The sequence below is a fragment of the Seriola dumerili genome, unplaced genomic scaffold, assembly GCF_002260705.1.
Source record: "Seriola dumerili isolate Sdu_G_001 unplaced genomic scaffold, Sdu_1.0 BDQW01000290.1, whole genome shotgun sequence".
NCBI lineage: Eukaryota > Metazoa > Chordata > Actinopteri > Carangiformes > Carangidae > Seriola > Seriola dumerili.
In genome coordinates, this window is record NW_019174545.1 from 3,322,851 (window position 1) to 3,349,830 (window position 26,980).

Below are 26,980 nucleotides of genomic sequence, written 5' to 3' on the forward strand. Positions count from 1 at the left end.
AATGCTGTAAAAACATTAAATTAGCGTGACATAGATACCAGATGTCTTACCCCATCCGCATCAAATGCAGCTCCAAAGCCAAAGTCACTTCCTTTCATGGCATCTACCAGAGAGGTGGCGTAAGTCAAGCTGGGCTCAGGAGGGCGGCCACCAAAGTCCTCCAGAGGGACACAGTTGACCGCTGAGTTAGCAGGGGCCCCCAACTCATCACACAGGATCCTACGTACATATGGGCCCGTCACTGTAACATGAGAAGAGAAGAGAAGAGAAGAGAAGAGAAGAGAAGAGAAGAGAAGAGAAGACAAGAGAAGAGAAGAGAAGAGAAGAAAAGACAAGAGAAGAGAAGAGAACATTAACCAAATAGCCAAAATAAACAGCAGCTCAGGGCTTATACGAGGGAATGATGATTTGTCTCACCTCCATTCATTGCATCTATGTGGATCTTCAGCCGACCTGGTGCTGTGAGGAGACTTTTAATGGCATTAAAGTCAAAGATGTTTCGCAGCAGCTGTAGATACACCTCAACTGAGTCCACGATCTCCACTGGAAACACAGAGAAGAGATGATCAGTACTGGATGCTTATCAGAAAGTGATACTGAAAAGCCTGAAGATTTAAAATTTGACGGACGAATGTACAAAACTGGCTGACTGACTGACTGACTGTTGTACCTCTGAAAGGTTTGAACTTGTTCTCCAGGTCAAATTCTTGTCTTCCCAGCCTGGAAAGGTCAATGCGGAGATCGGGGCAGATGGCATACTCCTCAAGTGTTCGGCTCACCTGGTAGATCCTCTCCATCACTGTGTCCGAAGACGGGCCTGCCGGCAAAATAAGGACATACATTAATATTTGTAAACTTAACCAACACTGGCATTCAATTTTCTCTCCAGATAGTCATAAAACTTCCCAGCATCCTGAAAAAGCAGACCAAAAAAAGTACATCCCTTCTCACCTCCGTTTGCCACGTTGAACTTGATTCCAAAGTCTCCACCAGGGCCTCCAGGGTTGTGACTAGCTGTGAGGATGATCCCACCGATGGCCTTGATCTTCCTGATGATGCAGGAAACAGCAGGGGTGGACAGGAGGCCGTTGTGGCCAATCACCAGACGACCAATCTGCACAGCAAATATATTAGTGAGGAGCAATGCCGGTTTCACATCATTCCAGGATGTCACCTATTGTAATAATGCTTTCTGATATGCTAGAATTGTCTCATAAGTCTGACGTGTTAATATAAAATCAGGCAAGAAAATCTGTGAAAAAGTGATCCATGTTTCACATAAATGAGGCAGAAAAGTGTCAGGTACTGTGTGTGGTACTGTGACAAATAAAAAAAAAAAAATAACAAACACACTTTTTTCCTCAATCTTCACCTGAAAAAGTTCAAGAACCAGGTGTGACCCGGACTGAAATCAACACTGGGCCGAAGCATCTCGTCATTCTACAGGTGACCAACTGATAGCCCGCTGTAAAAAGCAAATCATCTGCCCCAGGAGGGTTGCCTATATAACAGAGCTGCACTCTCCATTTACAATTTGTACGCTACTTTTAAAGTGGTAATACCACCAGCATCCCATAATACCCCTGCGTATCAGCCATACTAAATAAAAGTGTCCTCACTAGAGAGGAATGTATCCTCCTGACGTCAGTGTATATCCTTGTAACATCCAGCAAGGATTGAGAGAGAACGTGAAGGAAAACCAGAAGTTATGTACTCATCAAAATGCATTTAGCCTGCACAGTGTTGTGTGTAATAACCTAAGAACATATACAGTATAAATAGCTCTGTTCTTTCTCACTCTGTTTAGATTATATTCAGAAGCCAGTGTGAGAAGAATATCTGCACTATTTACCACTATCCTGTATTTTGGTTCAATGCTTTATAACAGAGGATCCCCAAAGCAAGTAGTTTGGCCCAGGACAGATGGAACAGCGAGAGGGGGGGTGGGGGTGGGGGGCGTACGTAGGCAGGAAAATAGAGCAGGATGGATGGAAGTGCTGATAAGACTGACATCAAGAGACACTTGGCTGGGCCAGCAGAAAAAACGGACTGATGTCAAAAACAAATTATATTCCCTTCAGATTTTCCTTTGGAAAACGTCCAAACCAATCACAAAGATCTCAGAGCAAGCGTTTTAAATGAGCTGTGGGGATTTCCCTCCACTCTGTGTCTCTCACTCTGTCTTCCTATTTTCATTTATCTGCTACCGCTGCTGACACTTTGAGTTCAGTTACTTTCTTGGATGGGTGACAAGTTTGCACGTCCTAATTACACAAAACATTACTTTCAGTCTGAACCTTTCAAGTTTCTCTTTGCATGAGGACAGGCTGCATGAGCTGAGGTGGTAGAGCAGCCAGTTCTGTAATTGTGAACAAATATGCACCAAATATGTAAAGTAACATGTAAATTATGCAAGTAAAATTATTTATATTATATATTATGTATTATATTATAATTGTAGGTAAAGCTATACCTCATACCACAAGAAAAGGTTAAGATGAGAAAATACTCCATTCAATTTTACTCACAATAATTTTGTGTTTTCTTATTCCCTTCACTGGCAGTTGTTTTGCGACCCCTTGTAGGGCTCCCAACCCCCAGGTTGGGAACCATTAAGCTACAGGATAAGTACATGAACATCCTGAATCCAAAATGTGATGACTGTTGCTGGCATGTGTGAAGCAGTGAAGCACCTTCCTGGAGTTTGGTAATTGCTACTTTCCAAGTCGGTCAGTGTTTTATATCACAAATTGTTTTCATACATGGTTAACTGTCACATTTTCCAGCAGTCAAAAGACAGTATAATAATTAAACTAAATATTAAAATATCAAAATGTAGAATTCAAGTTGTAGAAAATAAGAAAAAGCAAGAGAGTGAATCCTCTACATGTTTTAAGTGTTTCCAATAGGTTAATATAGTAGAAACAAATGCACGACAGTGTCTGTATGTCCAGATCACCCCTCCCTTCTTACCCCATTGGCAGCTGCCATCTGCACTATCGCTTCGATGGCAGCTCGGCTGAAGTAGCGGCCGTCGCTGCCCACCACCATGGTGCACCCATTCCGGTCCCGCAGGTCGATGGAGGACAACACGCTCTGGATGTAGTTCTGCAGGTAGTTCTTCTTGCCCTCGAACACCGCTGTCTTCCTCCGCAGCCCGTTGGTACCGGGCCGCTGGTCGTCGAAGGGGGCGGTTTGGACCGTCACCACCGGGATGGGGCTCGTCTCCATCCTCCTCGTCTGGACCCAACGGGAGGACGCCGATCTGACAACTTGGGAGTTAGGTCTGGAGTTTGCTGCTGGTGGTGTCCGACCACAAAGTAAAAGTAAAGTGAATGAACGGCTCAGAGATGGAGCTTGTCAGCCTGTAAAGTGAAGTTACAGTTGTTCTGGAGGAGAAGAGCAGTGACAGCAGCCCCACACAGGGATGTAAGCAAACACACTCAGTCAGAAATGTCCTCACCTCGGCAACTAATGTTAAAGCCAAGAGAGCTGCATCCCTCAGTTAACATTCAGCAAAACTCTCCTCTGCTGTTAGACAACTCCCTCTTTTCCTAATAAGACTGAACAACTGACTGCAACAGAAAAAATCAGGGAGGGCCAGAATCCTCAAGGCCCACAATCAGCTGAGCCTCGGGCCAAAAATAGACCTCTGACTGAGGGTAGAGGGGGATTGTTTCAGGCCCGGTCTGCAACCGGACACTGCCTGTGTCTGTCCTGTCCAAGGCATAACCGTCCGTGACTGTAGTCACTGAGGGCCTGCAGGAGTTTAAAAGAGGGGAATGAGAGCGAGCTGCGCAAAAACATCTTAACAGCAAAGTTGTTGTCTTTTTTTATTTGAACCAGGATCGTCTACATCTCCTGCAGATTATCTGCATACAGCCTAATTTTGATAACCATATAGACTCGATTTTACATGCTAAAAGGAATCGTATCTGTGACATTGCGGTCACTGGCCTGCAATCTCATAGTAAAAGGTCTCCCATCACGGCAAGTCAGCATCGGGATGCATTATGTCCGCTCCAGAATTTGGTAAATACTGCGACCTTGAGGCAGGAAGGAGGAACTGATCTTTTCTTATAAATCTAAAAGAGCGCAAGTGATGTTTCATTCCACAACAAATAGATCCTAAATAATAACATAACAGATGTTAAAATATCTTCCAATTTTTTATAATTTTGTGACTTTTGACTTTTCGGTATGTAATTTTAAATTGTGGTTGCAACAAACACACGGTTCTATTCTTCTGTTACACATCATGACTTTAATTGTGTAAATGTAAAGATTTTTTTTTTTAATTTTTTTTTAATTTTTTAGGTCTTCGACATTGTTTTATGAAATTGGCTTCTGCACGTTTAAATGACATGATGTCTATTCATTAGTTGTTTGGAACATGAGTTTGAAGTTTTGTCTCAACTATTATATCTTATATTATAGCTAATTCGGCAGACTGCTGTTCTATTCCTTCTGTAACTCCTCTGCACCATGACCAGAACCACACAGCACATTTTTGTTGTAAGTTGCCAAATAAAGAACCTAAAACAAAAAAAGTATAGCAGTTATTTTTCAGACATTTATTTTCACACGTTAATTAATTAATAACAAAAACACATTCATTAGCGAGGGTTTCCACTCCAGCAAGTGTCACATATATATTAGCCTACCGCTCATCTTATGTACAATGGTTTCATTAAAGACATAACTTTGAATGTCAACGCACATAAATATCATGCAATTCAAACATTTCTTTGAGAAATGAGCTACACCAACGTGTCTTCACAGAGCATCAAACATACAGACACTGTAAAGTTTCTTATGACCAAAGGCTTCAGCAGCGAGGGTAAGAGAGTCTGAGATGCTCATTTATTAAAGGAGCAGTGCTCAGCATGGCAGGGGGGCAGAATGGAGTCCTGGGAGTCTGCAGGAGCGTCGGAACCAAACAGGCAGCGGGGCCCGACACGAGATGACCGTATCCGAGAGCGCTGTGCTGGCTCTGCTGTGGATTCGGGTTCTGAGGAGCGACGGGGGAGGGTTTGCTCATGATGCTGTCGATGCTGAAGGAGCACTTTGCCTTGGGGCCAGGCTTTGGCTCAGCGGGTTCTGTTGCGCAAAGCTGCGCACTGAAGTCTTTAGGCCCACTGCACTTTCCGTGGTTGTTCAGAGTCTGTGGTAGAAGGTGATAGGAAGAGGGAGGAACCATGATGCCCTCCTGCAGGGGCATGTACCGGATAGGAGCAGTGGTCGGGGGGCTTACCTGGCCCCGTACACAATATGGTTGCCCGTACGGCCGGTAGCAGTTCAAGCTGGAATAAAACATAAGTCCGTCTTTGCTGAACTCTGGCTGGTTTCTCTTAAACCGCTTCCTTCGGCGCAGGAAGCTGCCGTTGTCGAACATGTCTTCTGAGGCTGGGTCCAGTGACCAGTAGTTGCCTTTGCCCGGGTTCCCAGGCTCCCTCGGGATCTTGATGAAACAGTCGTTGAGGGAGAGGTTGTGCCTGATGGAGTTCTGCCAAGCGGGGAACTTGTCTCTGTAGTAGGGGAATTTGTTGCTGATGAAGTCACAGATGCCACTCAGCGTCAGCTTCTTCAGCGGGCTCTGCAGGATGGCCATGGTGATGAGGGCAATGTAGGAGTAGGGGGGCTTTACCGAGCTGCTCTGGGCTTTCCTGGACGGCGGTGCGTCTGCGCAGAAACTGTTCTCACTCTCCCCCGATGAGTCCGGCTCTGAAGAGTCAAATTCAGCACCAGATTCTGCTGAGGAGCCTGCGTCCGTAGAGCACTCATTTCGATATAAACGCCCGTGGGTAGACCTATCCTCGCCCACTATGTCAATCTCATCCTCCTCTAGAGGCAGGGCGGCGTGTTGTGAAGATTCAAATTCACTGGAGAGAGTCATGGCCACACGCGGACTGTTCACAAACGCGTAAAGAAAAAACTCAGTTTTGCCAACGAGGCCTTAATGGTTCGCCGTGCGTAAAAACCAAAAGGCACCTATTCATGCGTAAAAGCGCATCTGCCGTCTGCGTCTCCTTAAACCTTGTGTGCCGGCTGTTTGCTGTGATAGGGAGAACTGAGGCTTTATATGTTGAGAGGCTGCTGCCCTGCAGGCCAGTCCCATTAGCCCTCTGAACCTATCAGAGTAGCCCCTCACCGCGGGGAGCCAGAGGAAGCAAGCACACAGGTGGGGAGGGATCTTCAGGGTATTCCTGAAGTGCGCAGAAAGCCCACTTTCTGGTGGTAATTTTTTGCATATTAGCCAATATAGCAACATTTTTATGAGATCTACTGGAATGAGAACCAACAACGTAATATATTACATCAATAAAAACTCTCAAAAAGAAAAAAAGAAAAAGAACCACAGCTTACTGCTTCACAGCCTAGAGTTCTTTATATCGAGATAATGCGTTTTAAGTGTGGCCTCTACACATTAGTGTTTTATTTTGGATAACCGCTTTTTGCTCTACATCAAACACATTGAAAATGATTTTAGCTGGTTTGCAAGTTATGAAGCTATTGTGCTGTTTAATCATTTGACTTTACAAATCCAGAAGCAGAGTCGGAGGTGGGATGTTGTTGGGATTTTTAACACCAAGCCTGTAACCCGTGATAAGAAACCCAAGTGTTTTCCCCTTGGAACCCCCGCGGGTTCGTTTAGTTTGCCACCTCTAGATGCCCGCGGGTGGTGTGACCATGAAAATGGCCGTGGCAGGGCTTCCCGCGGCCAGCAGAGAAAAGAGGCAATAGTCGCCTTAACGAGACCATCAGCATCAGAATCGAATAGGAAACGGCTCAGCTGCATGGTGCGTTCAGGGCTACAGGGCTCAGCTCCGCTTTACGACCGGGATGAATAAGCAGAGCCATCCTCAAAGCAAACCGGTTCACAGCGGATATGTGCCAAAACCGTTCGGCTAAACCATCTCCATTGCAAATGACCAAGTTGGGAAAACTCCACCTATTTCCTCACCTGACTGGGCCTACTGTGTGTGTGTGTGTGTGTGTGTGTGTGTGTGTGTGTGTGTGTGTGTGTGTGTGTGTGTGTGTGTGTGTGTGTGTGTGTGTGTGGTGTGTGGTGTGTGGTGTGTGTGTGCGCAGGCTGTGTGAGGATGATGGTTCTCACATGACTTTACCAATCAAAGCTTAAACAACAAATACCAAGAAACAGAATGGCTGTAATTTGTCAAGTATTATAAGCACAAACTTCACTGAAGCTGCAGGTGCAGATGGCAGCACCACACACGCAGCTGAGGGAAAAACATCTAAATGTAGTTTTATCAGCAACTGAAACTGAGCCAGAAATGTCAGATTAGCTTTCAAAGGGACAGACAAAGTAGATAAATGAATAGTAATAAAAAAAGGTTACAATTCCATTGGGAACAAGTAAAAATACAGATTTTAAATAAAACCGGTAACAACTGGACTGTTTCACTGTAGTAGAAAGCTAAATAAATTATTCACCCAGTTTAGATGCACAGATTATAGGTTTTCATGGCACTAACAAAATGTTAAGAAACAATAAATTGGAGCCAATTATAATTGTATTTTCTAGGATACTAGTTGTAAATTATTACTTTCCTATAATATCTGAGTTGTCACACTTGTGAAACAAACGTTTCTCTCATCATCGTCTCTTCACTTGATGCAAACCTTAAAAAACTCTCTATATGCGTTTCATAACAATGAAAGCTAAGATGTTAATGCTCTTGGAGCCTCTTTTCACACTTTGTTGAGTATCATAGTGAACCTTCCACAAAGGCACTGTCTCTGTCATGTTAATAGTCTGCTGTCGTCAGCTAGAACAAGCCACGTTTACACATGATTATTTTGTTTAGGTATATTACAACAGTCTCAGAATAACATGTTCAGAAAAAAAACTTTATTTTGAATAATTTAAAAATACAAGCAGGGCTGCTTCATTTACAAAGTACAGTCTTGTACCAGACTTGATAAAGTATGTGCACCTCTTTGCAACCTCTAACACTATTTGTCCCCACCTTCAAAAATTGCAGATTTTACAAAGCCGTCTTTATAAAACTTTTCTGTGGTATCTTTGTGTGTGTGCACATTTAAATTTTTTTTTTCGGGGTTATTTATAGAGGTCATGTTTGGAAAGTTTCCAGGGAGAGAAGCAATTAACAGCATTTAGCTCAGGCACTACAGCAACATAAACACACTTCCTGTGATATACCATAGCATTTAAAGCTGGTTGTGATGGATTATCACAATTTAAATTTACTGTCATGATTGCTACAGTAACTTTAGCCATCCTCAGACATACCTCATCCTCATGAAGGAAAGGAATCAACATCTGAAACACAGTCCCCGATTTATGGATGGCCAAAGCCAAAACTTCTGCTCCAGAATCAACACTTTTGGATGTGAAGCGGAGAGATGAGCTTCTCGCTAGTTTCCCTCTGCCCCCTGCATAACTACAGAAATGAACTGTTCCTGCAGAACGGACTTTTCCAGGTTCCTGCCTGCAAAACAGATTGGAGAAAGCGTCAACACAGTGCAGCTATATGTGCACACAGACAAACAAAGATATCGTGCGTGTGGTCAAATTTCACATTTTTGCGTTTTCCGCTAACCTGATGTGCAATGACTAAAAGACTAAACTGAACACTGTTTCTACTTTCTGAATAATCTGTAACATATAACAAACTTTTTTTTGTTACATACACGCTTGCTACATTACCACATAAACTACTTTAAAAACTTGAACAGAAGATTATCAATAAAAGACATTTTAATCAGTTAACGCAACTCAGTGAATTGGCTGCCTTTACAGTGGTGTTTAAGAATTGTGTGAAGATAAAAATGTGAAAGAAGCGTGTGTGTGTGTGTGTGTGTGTGTGTGTGTGTGTGTGTGTGTCTGTGTGTGTCTTCACCTATGAAGACCAGTCGGTTGATCCGCAGGTTCTCCTCCCAAAGCTGTGGAGTCTCATTCAGCTCGTACAGCTCGTGGACCCCCTGCAGCATCACTTGGTGGGCGTTTCCTGCAAATGATACTATGCCCTGAAAACACACAAGTCACAAGTCACGAGTGACACATTAACCCACACTGAGTGAAGTGTTTGGAACTGATTAATATGGATAATAAAGCTGCTGTTATTGATCACTGCTGCCACTGGGCTGACTACTGTGCTCTATTGTACCTTTAACCGGATGACTGTCATGGGTTGCCCTTCTTTGTTTTTGAACATCTTTTCCCATAGGAGATCCTGAAACAGTGGAAAACGGGTGTTTACTTTTCAAAGGACTTTGTTGTGCTATAGCTAATGGTCGCGGGGGATCTGAATGATGCAGAGCGTCTGTACCTGTATGAAAACATTCAAGGCGTCCTCAGAGAGATTTCCAGCCACTTCAAACGTCACAGTTAAAATACTCTGAGGATGACACATAACACACCACACAGAAATCAATTCATACAAGAAATCGAACATTTTGTGATTCTGAAAAATTATAGCACTTTTCAACATTTTTCATCACGGAAAAACACATAAGTGACACTTTATGTGAAATTGAAATACACAAAAGTACTTTCAATGCAGTAGTGAAATTCATACTCAGGTCTTTTACTCAAGTAAAAGCACCAACACCACGATGACAAAATAATCCATTAAAAATCTGACTGAAGTATATCAACAAAAGTACAATAAAGTATCACATGTAAAAATACTCATTATGCAGAATGCCCCCATGCACAGTGTTATAGTAATCATATACAATATTATATCACTGGTATTACAACATTATTAGTTTGATTCTGTCAATACTACACTGTTAGGTAGTTTAATCTTTAGCAATACATATTATATAATAACATGTTTTCTGTATAAAAACTAAGTTATAGCTGCCAGATAAATGAGGTTGTATAAAAATTTAAATGTTTCCATGGGAAATGCGGTGGAGTAGATTATAAAGTACCGTGAAATTAATATACTCAGGTAAAGTACAAGTACTTCAAATTGTACTTAAGTTCAGTACTTGGTTAAATTACACTGCAACACTGGTTTTATGTTTTCATGTCCTGAGTAATATTATTTAAAATACATTTTAGCATACATTTCTGGGTTTCTGAAATTAGCAAAGTCATAATGAACATTAAACAAAAGAAGTGTTTTTTACACCCCGGCTGATGACTTTGTCAATGACCATGTCAAAAACCACAACTACCAACAACGGCACCTCTCTTTATCTGCCGCCCCTCTCGCTCTTTCTCTCTCTCTCTCTCTCTCACACACACACACACACACACACACACACACACACACACACACACACACACACACACACACACACACACACAGTCTGTCCTCTCAGTACTTCCTTACAGCATTAAAAGAGCACTTTGCAGATATTTGGGGGTTTTGTGTTGAAGTGTTAAGGTTACACACTTCCTTGTCATTTGGTATAACAACAGAAAAACAGCATTCTCATTTACATGAAAAGAGCAACATGGGGAAGAAGGGGGGGGCAGGGGGGCTGGGGGTCTGAGGGACGCTGAGCTTCATGCGGGAAAGGGAACCTGGAGAAAACAGACAACAATACCATTATTTGCTCACACAAACAACCCTCATCTGTCCTCATCCTGTGATAAAAGTTCATGGTTATAAAGCACAACTGAAAACAACATGAGGCCTAATTGCTGCAAGGAGTCATTTGCTCTAAAGCCTGATGAAACATCAAGAGAAATGATATGATATGAGACCAATCCTGAAATAAATATTTTTTCATTCTTTACATCTTCATAGAAAATAGCTGGACTTGTTACACTAGAGGCTTCCCATTCCCATATCCGACACTCAGCTGCTAATTATCTGGTCAAACGTGGTCCGTGTGCTACATTTTATGACATCTGCATTCAGCTCAACAACTGTAAAGCAATAATATGTAGCCAAGACTCTAGTCAGTCTAGCCAACACAGTGCGCCCAGTCTCTTTAAGTCTCGAGTGAATCGGTGTCTGCGCTGCCGTGTATGACCGAGACCGCATCTATTTGTAGTGTAACAAGAAAACATCAAAAGCTTCAAGTTGATCTCAATACAAAAACCAAAGCAGGGAGGGAGTTTTCACTGCGGTGTCACAGCCTGGGGGAATGCAAGGCAAAAATTTAGCCTCAGGAGATCGCATCCCTCTTTACTCTGTAGGAAATGATGCGTTGAAATAAATTAGCAAACAAAACAAGGAAAACTGGAAGAGAGTAAGTACAGGGAGCGCATAAGTGTGAAACAGTTCAGAGCACACAAACAATACCTTGTCGAGATGAGGCCTTGTAGGTTTCACAAGCTGGAGTTTCTCTGCTAGACTTTCAGAGGAGAGAAATGTTTAAACGCCGTGACATATTTTTCCAGTTTCATTCATTACATGAGACTCATTTTCACTTAAAAAGATGACAGTGTTGCACTAAATGCAGAAAACCAAAATTAATTTTATAAAGGATTTAAATAATAGTTTATAATAAATTGTTAAATATGTTCCCAAGTGTATCTGTCAGCTGTAATGCATAGTTTCATGTTGTGTAATGATGGAGTGACATAAGTAAGTAAGTAGACATAAGTTTCAAGCCAAAGGTTGTTGTTAGGTTGTTTCCAGATATTATCTTTGACATGATTGTTTTAGAAACTGTATTCATTATTTCATAATCACATTCCTGTTTAATCCTGTTTTTGTGGCATATTTTGTCTTCTCTATTTTAAGTTGTTTATCTGTAGCTCACTGTTATTGCCGCCCATTGTGAAAAATACATTTTTATTATCAGTGAGGCTTTACAGGTTTGTACATTGCAGTACAAACCAACAGACTTGAGCTTTTTTATTTCTTTTATCCACATCCTTCACGTTTTCTGCAGAAGAGTGGACTATAACGTTTTTTCTTTGTGTTTTGATCTCACAGTATAACACAAAGTGTGCTGTATCACTGCTTAATGACACAACTCCTGAATGGACTTGTGAAAACTTTAGAAATGGCAATTAAATCCTACAAAACACCCACCACCCCCACCCCCAAACAAACTACAGGCCTTGCTCTCTCCATCAGACCTCACAAGGAGGCTAAATGTTGTGTCCAGCAGCTTGAGCCCTGTGTGCTGTTAGTACCACACAGGCAGAGCAGCGGGGGGCCGCTTCAAACAGCCAGCATGGGACTGAGTGGAGGAGGGGCCTGGACTCTCAAAGGCAGGGGAAAGGAGCTATCTGTTGGGACATGGGGGACTCCTCAGGAGCCAGTGGACACACACAGCTCTAATCCTCTGCAGCTGGTCTCAGAGACACTGACTGAGGGCATGTAAGAGAGCTTTAACACCGAGGCCCGTTTCATTCACATGAAGGGATGAACATTGACTCTATTCATGAGAATGACATTCTACAGGGGATACAATATGATGACCACCCTGTGGTGTAACAGGGGGATGCTCAATAAAAGAGTCTGTTAATTAGAGGGCAACGCGGTGAGCAACGGTATCAGAGACTGCTGGGTACACAGTTCAGACAGGCTAGCAACAAAGGCCATCAGTGCACTCAAAATAAGTTTTTGATCTTTCACTGCAAGTTTTAAAATAGAGCATCACAGGTAGCGATCACTGACACGGTCAACACATCCACTGATATCGGCATTTACAGCATTCCAACCTATACGCAACAAGAAATTACAGTGAAGACATGTTAGGTACGATATATTTGAATTCATCTAAAAAGTGTCATTGTTACATAGGTTGTCTACTAGAGAGCACTGACAAGTTTTTTTTTTTTTAGCTGTGAAATATCTTTATTTTCTTCTTGTGAGAAATTTGGGGTTATCCGTAGAAATGTTGAAGACACGATATCACTAGAAAGTAAAAAGAAATCCTTGGGAAATGTTTTGAACTATTGGATATAAGTATTGGTTTCAGCCTAAAAAATCCACTCATAGCCATAAGACAAGATTTCCATGTTGCATTTATTACCTTTACTAAATTCAGAAAATTAAAAATTTTATTTTAAAAAATATCTGAATACAACTTTACATTCAAAATGAGGGGCAATGTGTGCAAAAATGCCAGCTGCATTTACAGCCTGTCATTAAAAACATTAAAAACATGTACAAACAAGTAACAACGTATTCAAGCATTTTTCTTTAACCTGTTTACCTATTTTATGCGAGTGGAATATATAGTTTTTGCTTTTAAAGAAAAAATAAATATGTTATCATTTCTAATATGCAAGTAAGTAAATAAGTTAGAAATAGAGCTGCCATTACATCATTTAGTAATCTTTATTTGGAAAGTTTATTTTTCAATTGTGAAATGTCCCTCTCAGTAAATATCTTGGTCACAATTCTTTAATAACCCAATCAATGTGAGACAAATATCATTAGATATATTGCCAGAATTGTCAATACTGATATTAGACTTATGTGTGGCTCTTAAAAGTCAGTTTTTTGACACTTACAGTCACTTATTTTTTCTGAATGAATATGTTTTGTGTACATGAGACTGAAATGGGGCAAAACCAACTCACTTGGCTCCATCCTTGCTGTCAAAGGAATGCAGATCCAGGACTTCAGAGAGATCCACCCTGTGGAACAAGACCACTGCTTATTTTACTTTTTCCAGTTTCATTTAAAATCCAGCTTCACCATTGTGGGGAAATAAATTAAGTGAGAGATCTCAGCGTTTGCCACAAGTTGGCTAAAACTAACATTAAGGGTAACCAGGTGAACTGACTCAAGCAAAAAGTTGTGGGAATGTTTTTCTGATTAACCCCTCGCTACACGGTGTCTTTCATCTGCTCACCCTGGTCTGAACTCTGTGGGGGGGGGGGGCAAAGCAGATCCAAAACACACCCAAACCTTTGATACACACTGCTTGTGTTAGCCAGATGCTACCTGGGTCTAACAACACACAACGTGCTAACACAGAATGTGCATACACACACACACACACATTTTTGCACGTATGTACACTGATGCATATGCAACCATGTCAGCTTGAAGACCCGGGGGTCAAAGAGCAAAGACTTGTGGGTAACTGGACACCATTGAAGGTTTGGTGTTTACTCAGGTCGCAGCAGTTTGTGTATATATACGTGTGTGAGTGTTGGGGGTCTCTCATGAGCAGTGTCACGCTTGAGCTGCTTCATCTTTGATACAAAGATCTGAGGGGGAGCAGCACGTGGAGCTCATCTGTTGCACTAAACAAAGCAGGGAGCCTGGCCACAGAAAAGCTACATAACCTTATCAAACAAAATGATCATGTTTCTGTCCAGAAAATACATGACTTACTGTGATCTCTGGCTTTCTAGAATCTTGACAAGACCATTTATCGACCTGAGGTGAAGAGAAAAAAGTTATTATCAGGCTACATGTAAGGTAACATGGCCCAAAGTTTACACATGCAGCTTAATAACAGGAACAACAACAGATACATCTTCCTGTATTTGTTGTTGTTCCTGTTATCAAGCATAAAGTATGGGATTGTCGACCTGACAGTGTCTCTGACTTGGTTCAGTTCCTCCTCATTCACCAGGTCTGTCTTGTTGATAATGGTCAGGTCAGCGAGAGCAATCTGTCTGAAAAGAAATTAATAATAACATGGTGTTTATTTGGCAAGTGAACATACTCTTCAAAATTTGCACAAATCCCCCTTAGAAATGTCCAAAATTAAAATCGTGTCATTGCTTTGTCAAACTGTTTCTTCATTCTGTGTACATGCAGAAAGTGTTCATGGGTGGCAGTGGGCAATACATGCCAAACTCAAATGGGAAGTGAACACTGTTTGGTTAAGAGGTGAAAACACAAACAAAGACAAAGAATGCAAAGGGTCGTGCAACTGGTCTTTCTTCATCAGTGTATTTGTTCAACAACAACACCACCACCACCATACAGCTGCTGGAGGAGACAGACAGAAAGATGCCCAGACAGACAGAAGACAGAAGACAGAAGACAGACAGACAGACAGACAGACAGACAGACAGACAGACAAACAGACAGACAGACAGACAGGCGGCATGAGTCTGCTGACCTGGTGTGGTGGATACCGAGCGGTTTGTTTACTTTTTAAGGAATATTTTCACATTTTGGGAAATACACATATTCGCTCTCTTTTCCATGGAACACTCACTCATGTCAGCTTAGCACAAAACCTGCATTAAACATACCTGACTGCTTCATTGATGAGTCCATCTGCCTTTTCCTCGGTTAGTTGCTACAGAAAGAAGAGACACCGGGCATAACTTACACATGCACCAGGATTGCAAAGGATTTAAAAGTGCAAAACTGCTCATGCTGACCGTATACATTTCCAACTTTAAGCACATTCTTGAACAAAATAGAAATATCAGCAATCATTTGCAACAGCCAACACAAGATGTGACGGATAAATTGATAAAAGAAAATGCCTGTATTTCATCATTTTTGTGAACTAAGAGACTTTCTCAACACATGAAACCACAGGAGATTCCTTTTCATTTTGTTTGTGTCCTGTTCTTGCACTGGGGATGCAGCATTTTCCAAAACAGTTTAATATCTAATAACAGACAGAGCAGGAGGTGTTAATCTGGATCCTGACCCCCTGAGTGTCAATCTGACATGAATCTGTCACTGCCTGGATCGCCACGGCTTTAACTCCGAAGGAATGACTGACAAAAACATATTAAATAAAAAACATAATAGATTGCAGCTTTTCATTCGACAACCTCTGTATCAAGAGACAAAGGCCTTTCACAGAGCGTGAGGCCAAGGGCTCAGGTTAAACTTGAAACATCGCAGACGGACGGATATTTCATGAGGCAGGTGAGGGGAGAGGCGGGTGAGTGGATGTGACAGTCCTATTACAATGTTCACATCTCTGATATCAATTACTCCTTCACTATAAGTTATCCTCTCCTTCTTTCTGTCATCATTTCCTTCATCCCGCCTCTCTCCACTTGGAAGACAGAGCAACACCTAACGCATCACCTCACTGTGCATGACACCTTCAAATTAGAGCCCATTATCTAGGTGTCACTTATCCTGTTCCTTTTAAATACCGTCGGGAGGGCAGGGTGTATGTAAAGCGTGATGCTCTGCACTGGGGGTATAGGAACAGTAGTTTGGCTTTAAAGTCATTTTGAGCTGAATTTATTTTTAGATGTCAGTGCTCAGAAGGAAATACCGTACATACACTTCAAAGTTTGGTAACATTATTAGAGTTGCAACCAATAATTATTATTTTTTTTTAATGCTGTTTTGATTTATCAATCACTCAAAGAGCCTATAAAATGTCAGGAAATTGTGAAAAATACCAATCACAACATTCAACAGATCACTTCAAACTGCCTGTCATATCCAATCAACAGCCCAAGATATTCAATTTACAAACAGACAGACTGAGGAAAGCAGCTATTTTTTTTTTTTTTACATTTGAGAGGCTGGAACCAGCAAATGTTGACCATTTTTTGCTTGATAAATGACATGAGAGATTAACCGAATATTGAGATTTCTGTCACTTAATTTTCTGTTCATTAAGGTATCCACTTTACTAATATAATTATGTCAGATCTAGACATGATAAAGCATTTCAAAACTGAAAAGTCACTTATCACATACCTGTAGCCCATATTTGGCATCAATGACAGTGACGATGCCTAGGATGAACAAAATATACAAGTTATTAGGGATCAATGAATGTAGGACAGCACCACAACATGTGCACATTCTGTTCTGAGCTGCAGTTGCCTTTTGGTGTTTAGTTTTGTCTGATTGCTTACACCACTTTCTCAGCTATTTGAACCACACTTTTGGTCGACCAGCCTGTCACAACAGAACGGACAGCTGAGTATTTAGTGTGTTGAGCAAGACACCATTCATGCAAACACAAACACACACACACACACACACACACACACACACACCAGTAAAAATATGACATTCCCACAAACAAGGCAGGCACCATTTGGGCATGGGATGTCTCTTCCAAATTGTACTAGAATTGGAGCCATAACACAGACACAAAATATTTAATCAAAGCACTGAACAGTGAGAGTTTTTAAATCCAGAAATGTAGGGCTGAGTGCTTAATCCACCAGGTAAGTAAAAAGTGGTGTCTGGCTAATAGCAAGAATTTAAATGCTGATCGTTACCCATATTGCCCCCGACTAGACCTGTCATTTGTGCTAGGTCTACCGTGTTTTTTGCAAAGAAGAAGAGTTAAAGCCTTTTAAAGTACAAAAACAAAATTCAGACTTTGAATTACAGCACCATCATTAATCAGTGTAATGTTTTTAAATGGCTGCACTAAAATGCATTGTTCATTTGAAGTTACATCAGACAGACCAATGATATCTGAGAAATCATGTTTAGTGCAGCAGACAAACAGCGACAGCCCGAATCAGTGTCGGTGCACCGAGGGCAAAGAGTCACGTGCCATTTCAAATATCTTACCATCCAAATAGATGTCACTGCCAAGCTCTGCATCAACCCAGAACATGGAGGCCACAGCTCCTGCCACGAGATATGAATTGGTATATTAGATATAAATGACTGATAATGATAATAAAGAACATAAAAATCTAAATCACCAAAAAATTAGTGGCAGGGGGAGAAAAGTGAACGGAAGCCTTGAGATATTTCATCACATTTTTACTAATTTCTTCATTAGGTCTTCAAGAGAAGAGAAAGTTGATAATAAAAATGCAGCTCTTGGCACATTACATGGGAATTACTTAAGTTAGTAAAATTATATTAAACACTGGCAGACGTCATAAATGTTTGATTAAAAAAGATTCATAATGTAAAAATTATGAATACAATAAAGAAATTGCACAATGTTTTTCAGAATTCATGTGCAGTCACATACTAAGTCATGTTACCACTAAGCTTACATTCTTAATTCTTTCGGTAAATTCTGGGCTGCAATTAAAGGTTATTTTGATTATTGATTTGTTTACAGATTCTTTCTTTCAATTAATCAATAATCAAACTATAAAGTGTCAGAAATAGTAAAATTTAAGGCATTTTTACTTGATAAGAAACGTCGCTTTAATTGATTATCAAATAATTGTCTGTCACTAAATTAATGATTTCAGCACTAGATGAATTTACTTTATCCAGTGACATCCACATCTAAAGTATTTGTGTTTGAAGTCGGCACTGCAGTACTTCAGAAACCCTGGATGCTTTTTTTTTTCTGACTGAGATCTGTAGAGCAGATAAAACCAATATCAGAAGCTTTCAATTGTTTATGTCCTGCTGGTACATTTGGTTTGTTCCTATTTTCCTGTGAATGCGGTTATTACAAGACCCTATGTTACCATGCCAGCCACAGCTTGTTCACATAATGCACTTTTGTCAAACTGCCAAGTGAGAATAAGAAAGCATTGTAAATATTTGATGGATGCGTAATGAAAACACTGTTTTTGAGTGGCATGTTTCACATAACTCATCCAACCTCTTCCTGAATGGAAGGGGAGAATCTCCTGGGAGCCCTTATGATTGACGGCGCTGCTGGAGCCAATGACAGACCCGTCCTAGTCGATAACAAGCCTGTCTCAGCCAATGACAATGCAGAAATGTGAAGACAGCCCGGAGTCTGAGCGTGCTCTGTTGGTTCTGTCTGTGAGGCCAAGTGGTGTGTGTCTGCCCGTGCCGCTACCTCCTGACACCTGTCACTTAGCGATACACCCTGATCGCCACAGCTCTCACCCTCTGATAGCCTAATATTGATTTCCTGATTCAAACCTGAGCGTTGAACAGACAGGTGTTTTTTTTTTTTTTTTTTTTTGGCTGCCATGATGGAAATAGGCTCCTTGGATGCTCCTGTCACAGCAACACAAGTCTGGTCCTCAGAGTTAGAAAATGTTTAACTTCTGATGCAGGTTTTACAGAGAAATCTGCAGGGGTTTATGCAATATTTAGACACATTAAGAAATAAAAAATGCATCGCTTGACCCACAGGTCTTCCCTAAATATTTCTGCCAGGAACACTAAGTTGCTCTGAGTGAAATAAAAAGACAGAAAAGACTTTAAGCAGCAACAGTCTTAAGTCACAGTTCATTTTTAAGTAGACCATTAGGGGCTGGCGGTGGAGCCAATGTAAACAGTTCTGGGACAATGTGACGCAAGGATATGAAGACCGCATTTAGTTTAATTTTGACCACTATAACTTACTGTCAATACCAGCCATGTGCAGAAGTCTCCATGTGATCTTTCAGAGTATGGTCTGTCATGAGACGTGCAGCTCTGTTGCGAACTTGTGAAAACAATGATGTGATTTTGGTTTGTGTCATGTGTTGTGTATGTGGGCTGAAACAAACAAGTCACCCCACTGCCTCCAGCCCACCCACACCTTCAGGTGAAATAGCTGCTGAGTCCATGAGGTTTTACGGGAGGCAAATAACTGTCTATCTGCTGTGTGGAGTTTGAAACTAGTTTAGTTTAGTTTAAATAAAACAAAGCAACTAAAGATTTATACGATAACTGCTCTTACTTTAACTTGCAAACGTGTACCTGGATCAGCAAGTCCTGTGGTTTCTAGCAGGATGTAGTCAAACTTTCCTTTCTTCTCCATCAGGTTCTCAATAGCTTTAAGACCATTGTCCCTGAAGAATTAATAATACAGCCACAAATGATTAAAAAGGGCACATGCAGAACTGATAAACAAAATGTCCACATTATTTCTATGGTACCATACTGAATTAAGTACGACGCAAGATACTGTAAACACAAAATAAATAAACATAAAACATTATTATTTTGGACCTACAGTAGACCCTCATAACACAGTAGTCCATAATGCATGGGAAAGTTGATGCATTATCATTAGCTTTGCCTTTATGGCCTAATTTGTAACAAAAACAAAGTAAAAAGTTAAAAGCAACCTTTGATTTTATTCTATTGTAACAGTGGGCAACGGTTTATCTCCATACTTTACAGAGCAGCAGAGGCAGCCATTCCTCAGTTCCAGCCACTCCTCATACAGCTCTCCTGCCTGGCTCACTGCAAGGGACTTCTCCAGAGCACTGCCTGCAGGGGGAGCAGTTAGAGTCACTGTTAGAGACTGAGCACTTTGTACCAAAGATGTCATATTGCTGTCAAGAAGTCTGAAAACAAAGTAACGGGAACTGGGGGGACTGATTTTACAGCCTAAGCTGCCTAAAAATAGCAGAATAAATATACAACACTGATATCGTAAGAAAATTGAGGTGTAAAATAATGCTGAGCTCAATGAAAATATAATGCACTGTATTTTTATAAACTGTGGTACAGAGCTGCTCTGGGTTCAAGGCAAAGTGTTACTCTGCTGCTCTCTAGTGGAACTCTTTGGAAACACAACAGTCAGACAGGCAACACATATGTAGTATCAAGTGTAGTGAACCTTTTGACTGAAGAACTTGTATATATTAATTTTGAGTTCTACAGAGTATGTAATGAGTTTACCCTCTCCAAATTCATTGAGTATGACAGCAATCCGCTTGTTGTGTTGTTCTGTTAATATGTAGTTCAGGAGTGTGGTCTTTCCAGCACCTACAAAGAAACAGGAAAGCACTGGATTTGTGAGGAATACTGGTTATTAGTGGAAACCATCAGTAAATACCATTTTTCTAATACTCATGATGAAGAACAGCCTTTAATCATTATGAGAGTGCACAGTACTCTAGTCTAGGATCAGAGCTGGAGGATGGAGTGCCAGTTGAGTGAGATTATAATCCTGTTGCTAATCTTATTAAAGATGTGCGTAACGCAGATACTATTTTACCAAGGTAGCCTGTGATGATGGTGACAGGTATCTGCTCTGCAGGAGGACCAGGCTGGGTATCAATGGGCACCAACTCTGGGCAATCATCCTCCTCCTCCATCACTATGCCATCCATTCCAGAAATAATGTTTGTCTACAGGTGCAAAAGATGGATTTGATGTGATGCATCAGTGCACAGATACATTATAAACAGTCATGAACAGATGTATAACAAAACCGTAATAATGTAACATAAATACTCTGCAAATAAAACAGGATTTTGGTGGCGTCACAACCCCTTCCTTACAAGTCATAATTATAGCAATCATTTTTTTTTAAAAACCCAACATGCATTCACTCTCTGCAATATTAGCAACAGATTAGCACTCACTAAGTAAGCAGAGAATGATCATAGGACTGCATGGACTTTATCCTAACACCTGCTCAACACGTCAGCAAAACAGACCGACTTTCCTTGACTTACAAGGGCTATAGATGAATTACCTGGTTGCTCCTCTTGTAAATGCCGATAATCAAAGTTTTCACCAAAAATGTTAGCAACTGCACTGCTCTAGCTTCACGTTCAGACAGCGCGCTACACTGTAGAGACTCCGTTGAAATCCTGAAACAGCGACAATGGTTCCGCTTTCGTTTGCCCTTCATCATGACACAAAGTCTGGTAAGGGAGGGGGGTGAAATAACATTACAGTTAACCGACGAATAAATGATAAATAATTACAACCTTGTCGTGACAATAAATAGTTTTTGTTCAACATTTTTGTTTTTCTCCGTCCCAGAAGCAATTTTTTCAGACAAAACTTGGTGTGATGACAAGTATCCACCACAAGAGGGTCACTGGAACCGGCTTATGATATGCCTGCTTCCATCTACTGATCACACAAGGCAAAGTAAATGAAACAAACTATCAGAGATAAACACATTTCAAATTAAAGACATTATAGTATTATTATTGCGTCACAATACAGCTTATATTATAAACGGAAAACCTAATTTATTTTAATTGAGTTGAATCAATTTAATTTAATTGATTAATTGCTCAAGATTATTTTTTGTTCAAAATGTAATTTGTGCGTTTGCTAAATTTATTTGTCTGTTCTGAGAAAGTCCCACTGTGCACTCAAATTATTCTGGCAAAGACTCGGCCGGGTCTGAGCCCAGAGATCTGGCTGAAGTGCGGTCCGACTAGTTGCCTGAGTCCAACAACACACAACCAATCCCAAAAGTATAGGCTGACACATGCCAGACTCGGCCCATTAGGCCTACTGTTCTGGTGGTGGGCCTAAATGTCAGCCCTTCCCTTGTTTGAAGGGTAGAGTCAGGTTAAATTACCTGCTCTTTTATTAAAAGACACATTGAAGGAATGTTCAAAGTTCACAAGCAGCAGCAAAAATCCATAAACTGCAGTGGTAAGTGAAGGTAAACTGCAACTAATCACAACATTCACAAACATACAGTTCATTCATTTGAAAGCAGTTTTGACTGAATAAAAGGGTTAAATGTCACGTAAGTTATTCTTGTGCCCAAGAACAGTTAAGTTTGTATTATCTTTCCTAAAGCTATAGACAACACAGAGAATTCATAAATTAACACAAGGGGCACTGACTTCAACAGATGTGTATTCCACTAAAGTAACAAATGAAAATGTGGAATTCAGAAAATCCATTACTCTTTTTAACTGAACCCTGCACAGTAAGAGATATTGAGTGCAAATCATGAACTAATACAGAAAAATGAATACAGAAAACAGAAAAACATACTCTGGAGGTATAGACTTGCTTGCAAATGCCATTCTGTAAAGTCAAAGGCTTGCTTTCATTTGTCAGGCTACTTTAAGTTATATATAGCTGAAATCACTTTGAGCCACTAAGTTACCACATTAACCCCATAATCTACAGTAGCAGTAGTAGTAGTGTACCCCCTAACAGATTTTTAATTGGATATAAATCTTAAAATTTAAAACACTCATTTTGGTGTAAGAAAATTACACAAATGTTTTATAGCCTTGTGGCATGGAATGGGCCCCATTCATTGTTAGAGATCAAACTGGGATGTCATCCTCAAAGCATCTGGTGCAGAAAAGTAACAGGCTAAAATGATAAATATTAAAATTCTTATTATTAAATTATTGAAATTAAAAGTTCCATGATAGCAATATAATTTACTGGACTTGACTTTATGAATATGAGCAAAGCAGGAGAAGCAGTCAGCAGGTTCCATTTCAGAGTAGGCCATTTAATCTTTTGCTTGCAGTCAGTCAGGTGGGAGTAGTTACAGCTGAGTGGTTATATTTCTACAAATTCTATCATATTATCTTGAATAAAGCAACAAACAATACTAAATCAAAAATCAGTACATCAATACATTCTCACTCTAAATATAAAATCATGTGAGAACAAACCAAGGAGACTAGATGTACTGCTTAAGAACAAGCTCTTGCCCCCAGTGGGCCATGCGCCCAGCCAGCAAGCTAGCTGCCACCCTGTCTCCTGCAGCAGCATTAGTATTAGCAGTCATTGTACACTGATGCATTATAACTCGTTTTTGGAAGAAAAAATGTAAAATGTCATTAAATGCACATTTACAGTGACCTCTTTTTGTAAAGTGTATGTTTTCATGATGATTTTTCATTTATTCTTTCTGAATAATCATCTTTTATAAATATATGACACTGAGTCCAACGTTCCAACATTAACAATGTTATTATGTTAATATTCATCTTTATTTATTCTTTAGGTAATCTCTGACTGGATATTTAGTATAACATCGTATATGGAGAAGTTCTAGTTGTTGTTCCCTTCATGCAAAAGTTATACACAGTAAATGAGTGAATAAATAAGATTTCATAAAAAATGTAACTGCTTTTCATGGGAGAGTCTCATCCTGTTATACAACCCTGTGTCAAATGATAAATAATGTGTGAAGTAGTTTTCACTTTAGTCCACTTTCTTCCAAGGAATATTTTATTTTACAACACCATCCCAGTATTCACTGCTTTAAGTGCTGTGACAATACCATGTTGAAAAGGAGCTTTAATCTGACAATCTAACAATCCTGCAGTAAACCCTGTGTTCATGAAGGTTATAATAAGGTTCAATTGTTATTGGAACTGTCATGGTGATTTCTGTTATTAAGCCTGCCTTTACTGATATGAATGGGGTGGGCAAAATATTAGACACATCCGCACTTTAACAGCACCACACATTACAGCCCCCCAAATGACCATAGTTCAATCAACACTTCTTTCAACAGTTCAACAAAACTGAACATTATAACCTTTATTAATGTAGGATTTGTTGCAGAGCTGTTGCATTACACTGCATTCGTTTTAGCTAAGTGTACCTGATAAACTGCCAATTGTGTGAATCTTGGCTTTGCAACAGTAGAGAGACTTCTGCTTTTACGCATATGTTCCAAGGTTTGTCCAGTGCCTATTCCGTAGTGATCGTTGTAGTTGACGCTTTCAGAGAGTCATTGTGCGTACATTTTACGCAAATACCATTTCAAAGCCATTCCATGTGTGCACTCACAACGGTTGTTAAAAGATAAAGGTATCGACCGTAGTATTAATTAAATTACACGTCTTATTTTATTTTTGCTGTATTGCCCCCCCCCCCCCCCCCCCCCCCCCCCCCCCACACACACACACACACACTCTATCCTGCGCTTCACTGCGCATTGTCGCGCAGCTTTGACTGTCACGTGAATCGTCTTGAGAGAACAGGAAGGAGGAATGACAACAGTGTGAAGATGCTGCTGCTCCTGCTTTGACACTTTTCAACTCTTCGTTTTTCACTCGCACAAATCAACAGACAACAATGACTTCAATTATAAAAGAAACACAAAGGTGGGCATCATTGTTTTCCTTCAGAGACAAAGACTCCTCCCAACGTTATGCTACCTTTAGGCTGAGTCAGAGACACGAAGGCATTCTGAAAGTTATCGATATTGTGATTTGGTGCATAAATGGGCATTAGCAAACACTAGCTTGGGAATGACTTATGCTACCTCTGCCATTATCAAACTTATAATTATCAAGTTGTCTTGTTCTTTCAAGGGGATAACACGCCGCTAGACGCCAATGTCTTCTATAGTAATATACCTAGTAACAGAGATGAGACTCTCCTGTGGTTACAAGCATTGTGTTGGACAGGAGAAAAGTAGCTAAATTTTATTGCTGTAGTCAAACTGTGAGATATTGGCAGTCCACTTGAGTATTATCTTTCAGTATGCCTTCGTACAATACCTCTGAATGGGTACTTTAAGTGTACAAGTGCCTAATTATTTTAGGGTTGCAATTAACGATTATTTCCATTATAGACTAATGTCGTGATTTATATCAAGATGAGCTGATGAATTGTTTTGTCTTTGTAATGTCAGAAAATAGTGAAAAATTCCCAGAGTTCAAGATGTCTGTAGATTGTTTTACAACATAATTAATCAATTATCCAAATAGTTGCTGATTAATTTTATGTTGATTGACTAATTGATATATCAAGTAATCATTGCAGATCTAAATAATTTGTACTGCTGCTATTTCTTTACTTTGACCCAAGTGGTTTTTATAATTATATTATTATTTATATAATGTATATTATTTTCAATTGATGAAAATAATATTAATAGGAAGTAACTTTAGGATCAAAAGTCAAGAATGTATGGCATTGTACAAAAAAAAGAGGATAGAGAGAAAAAATATAATACAATTTCTAAAGTAAAACAGTCATTCTTTGAGATACACAGGCTGGACCTAAAAATCACAGTTCTTCAATACTGGTAATTTTGAATACAGCAGTACTGAAATATTTGTAGTTCTACTACTTGACTCGAGTGAAATTTCAAAAGCTTTTGATTGAGCATTATTAGCGTTATTACTACCTTAGTTTTCAGTGCTCACATAGACAGCTAGTGAAATTGTTGTATATAAAGCGTATTTACTTTGCAGTATGTGTGTGCCTAATAGTCTTGATACTAAAATTTGTCTGTACATACCCTCATTTTACTCCTCATACTTGATGCCCTTATTTAGTCAGTGCAATCAATTGCCATGGACAGAAAACACTGCTGTTAGCTGATGCTGGATCTTGTCACTGCAGTGTGTTTATTTGTGTTTGTTGTCAGTGTATAGAGCTTTAAAATTCACTGACAGACAAAATGAAATACCTTTCATGTATCACATAATACATGGGCAGTAAACTGTTGTTCTGTGTCTTAACTAAAAGATCTGAGTACACCGCTGTCATTAACACTCTCAACTCTTCTTTCCAAACAGCATTAAAGAAGCAGTGACTTTCATCAACGCCATTGATGTGAACAAGTTCTCCAGGCTGATCTCTCGTATCATACAAAAGCTTCATCTGAAGGTACTGAGACTGCACAGTGTTATCCGTGCCAAAGACAAGAGGCTTTTGAGGCTTTTGTGGCAAAGCTGTAGTGCCAGAGAGAGCAGTGCATGCATAATGACTTACTGGAGCATCAGTCAGAGTTGTCTCTAATGAATGCACACATGGCTGGCCCTGTTGATCACTCTGGTTTTTCACCAGACTTAGCTGGCTGTCAAGGTGTCAGTCATTAATTCCAAGAACAATTTGTATTTGTATTTTAATTTTTTGACCTGCTAAAAGAAAGTCACACGCTTGTGTTTATCAATAATATACATTTTGACATGTTATAGCTGGAAAAGCACAGGTATAACTAATAACATTAATGATGACTGTTTTGCATGATTGCCCACCAGGGAATCTGCAGGAGTTTAAAAAGCACTCAATTAAAATTTTTCAAAAAGGCCTTAGAAGGTATCAGAAAGTCTTCAATTTAATTTACAACTGTCTTAAAAATTTTCTATTGCCTGGTGTAGACAATAATGTTCCTTATAAAATGTTTCTGCGATTGTGGGCTGTTTGGAGATGTTGTACGGCTATAAACTGAAAATGTTGCTTCAACAGTGGGTGTGCTGCTGGAGGCTGTTCAACCCCTTTTTCTGGAGTTTCAGTCAGCATCATCAGACTTGCAGGAAACACTGTCACCACTGTTAGCTACAGTAGCTGGGAAGCTCATTGACTTATAATGGGACAGTATCAGTTTAGGCAAGAACTTAAATTAACTTGAATAAATTATCACTTTCATCCATCATCATCCACATCCAGCTGTTGGGGTCCAGGTCGTGCCAATGTAATCAATTTAATCGTTAGCACAAAAAAATGTGATATAATAATGAATAATTCTTGGCCATATCTTCCCTTTTCCATCATACTTTCATACTATGATTGGTTTGAGT

At 40.1% G+C, this 26,980-nt stretch overlaps 4 protein-coding genes across 5 annotated transcripts in view; 1 reads left to right on the forward strand and 3 right to left on the reverse strand.

Annotated features, from left to right (window-relative positions):
* The window catches only part of pgm5 (phosphoglucomutase 5), a 27,257-nt gene extending 23,627 nt beyond the window's left edge, over positions 1-3,630 (reverse strand). Inside the window, exons 1-5 of the mRNA XM_022757730.1 lie at positions 2,974-3,630; positions 952-1,114; positions 671-817; positions 418-543; positions 51-241 (exon numbers count right to left, since the gene is read on the reverse strand). Of these exons, the coding sequence (XP_022613451.1) occupies positions 51-241; positions 418-543; positions 671-817; positions 952-1,114; positions 2,974-3,231 (885 nt within the window). The 5' untranslated portion in view covers positions 3,232-3,630. The remainder of the gene's footprint in view (positions 1-50; positions 242-417; positions 544-670; positions 818-951; positions 1,115-2,973) is intronic.
* A 1,198-nt stretch (positions 3,631-4,828) lies between these two features.
* On the reverse strand, positions 4,829-5,896 carry LOC111230931 (forkhead box protein D5-A-like). The gene has a single exon (XM_022757829.1). It carries the CDS (start codon positions 5,894-5,896, stop codon positions 4,829-4,831), a length of 1,068 nt encoding a protein of 355 aa, XP_022613550.1.
* Positions 5,897-7,906: 2,010 nt separating this feature from the next.
* Positions 7,907-21,281, reverse strand: LOC111230826 (COBW domain-containing protein 1-like). Of its 2 annotated transcripts, none has more exons than XM_022757670.1 (16): positions 21,190-21,281; positions 20,707-20,839; positions 20,388-20,474; positions 19,877-19,973; positions 19,458-19,549; positions 17,394-17,453; positions 16,560-16,597; positions 15,131-15,177; positions 14,456-14,542; positions 14,256-14,300; positions 13,493-13,549; positions 11,253-11,304; positions 9,315-9,383; positions 9,153-9,218; positions 8,886-9,012; positions 7,907-8,474 (listed from the first exon to the last, which is right to left on the reverse strand). In XM_022757670.1, the coding sequence occupies exons 2-16, from the start codon at positions 20,819-20,821 to the stop codon at positions 8,401-8,403; spliced, it is 1,113 nt and encodes a 370-aa protein (XP_022613391.1). In that variant the 5' UTR covers positions 20,822-20,839; positions 21,190-21,281; the 3' UTR covers positions 7,907-8,400. The 2 variants fall into 2 exon arrangements, with proteins under 2 accessions (XP_022613391.1, XP_022613392.1); XM_022757671.1 differs by having other exon boundaries at positions 21,170-21,281.
* A 3,132-nt stretch (positions 21,282-24,413) lies between these two features.
* commd10 (COMM domain containing 10) overlaps positions 24,414-26,980 on the forward strand; it is a 55,294-nt gene continuing 52,727 nt past the window's right edge. The window contains exons 1-2 of the mRNA XM_022757784.1: positions 24,414-24,550; positions 25,976-26,066. Of these exons, the coding sequence (XP_022613505.1) occupies positions 24,522-24,550; positions 25,976-26,066 (120 nt within the window). The 5' untranslated portion in view covers positions 24,414-24,521. The remainder of the gene's footprint in view (positions 24,551-25,975; positions 26,067-26,980) is intronic.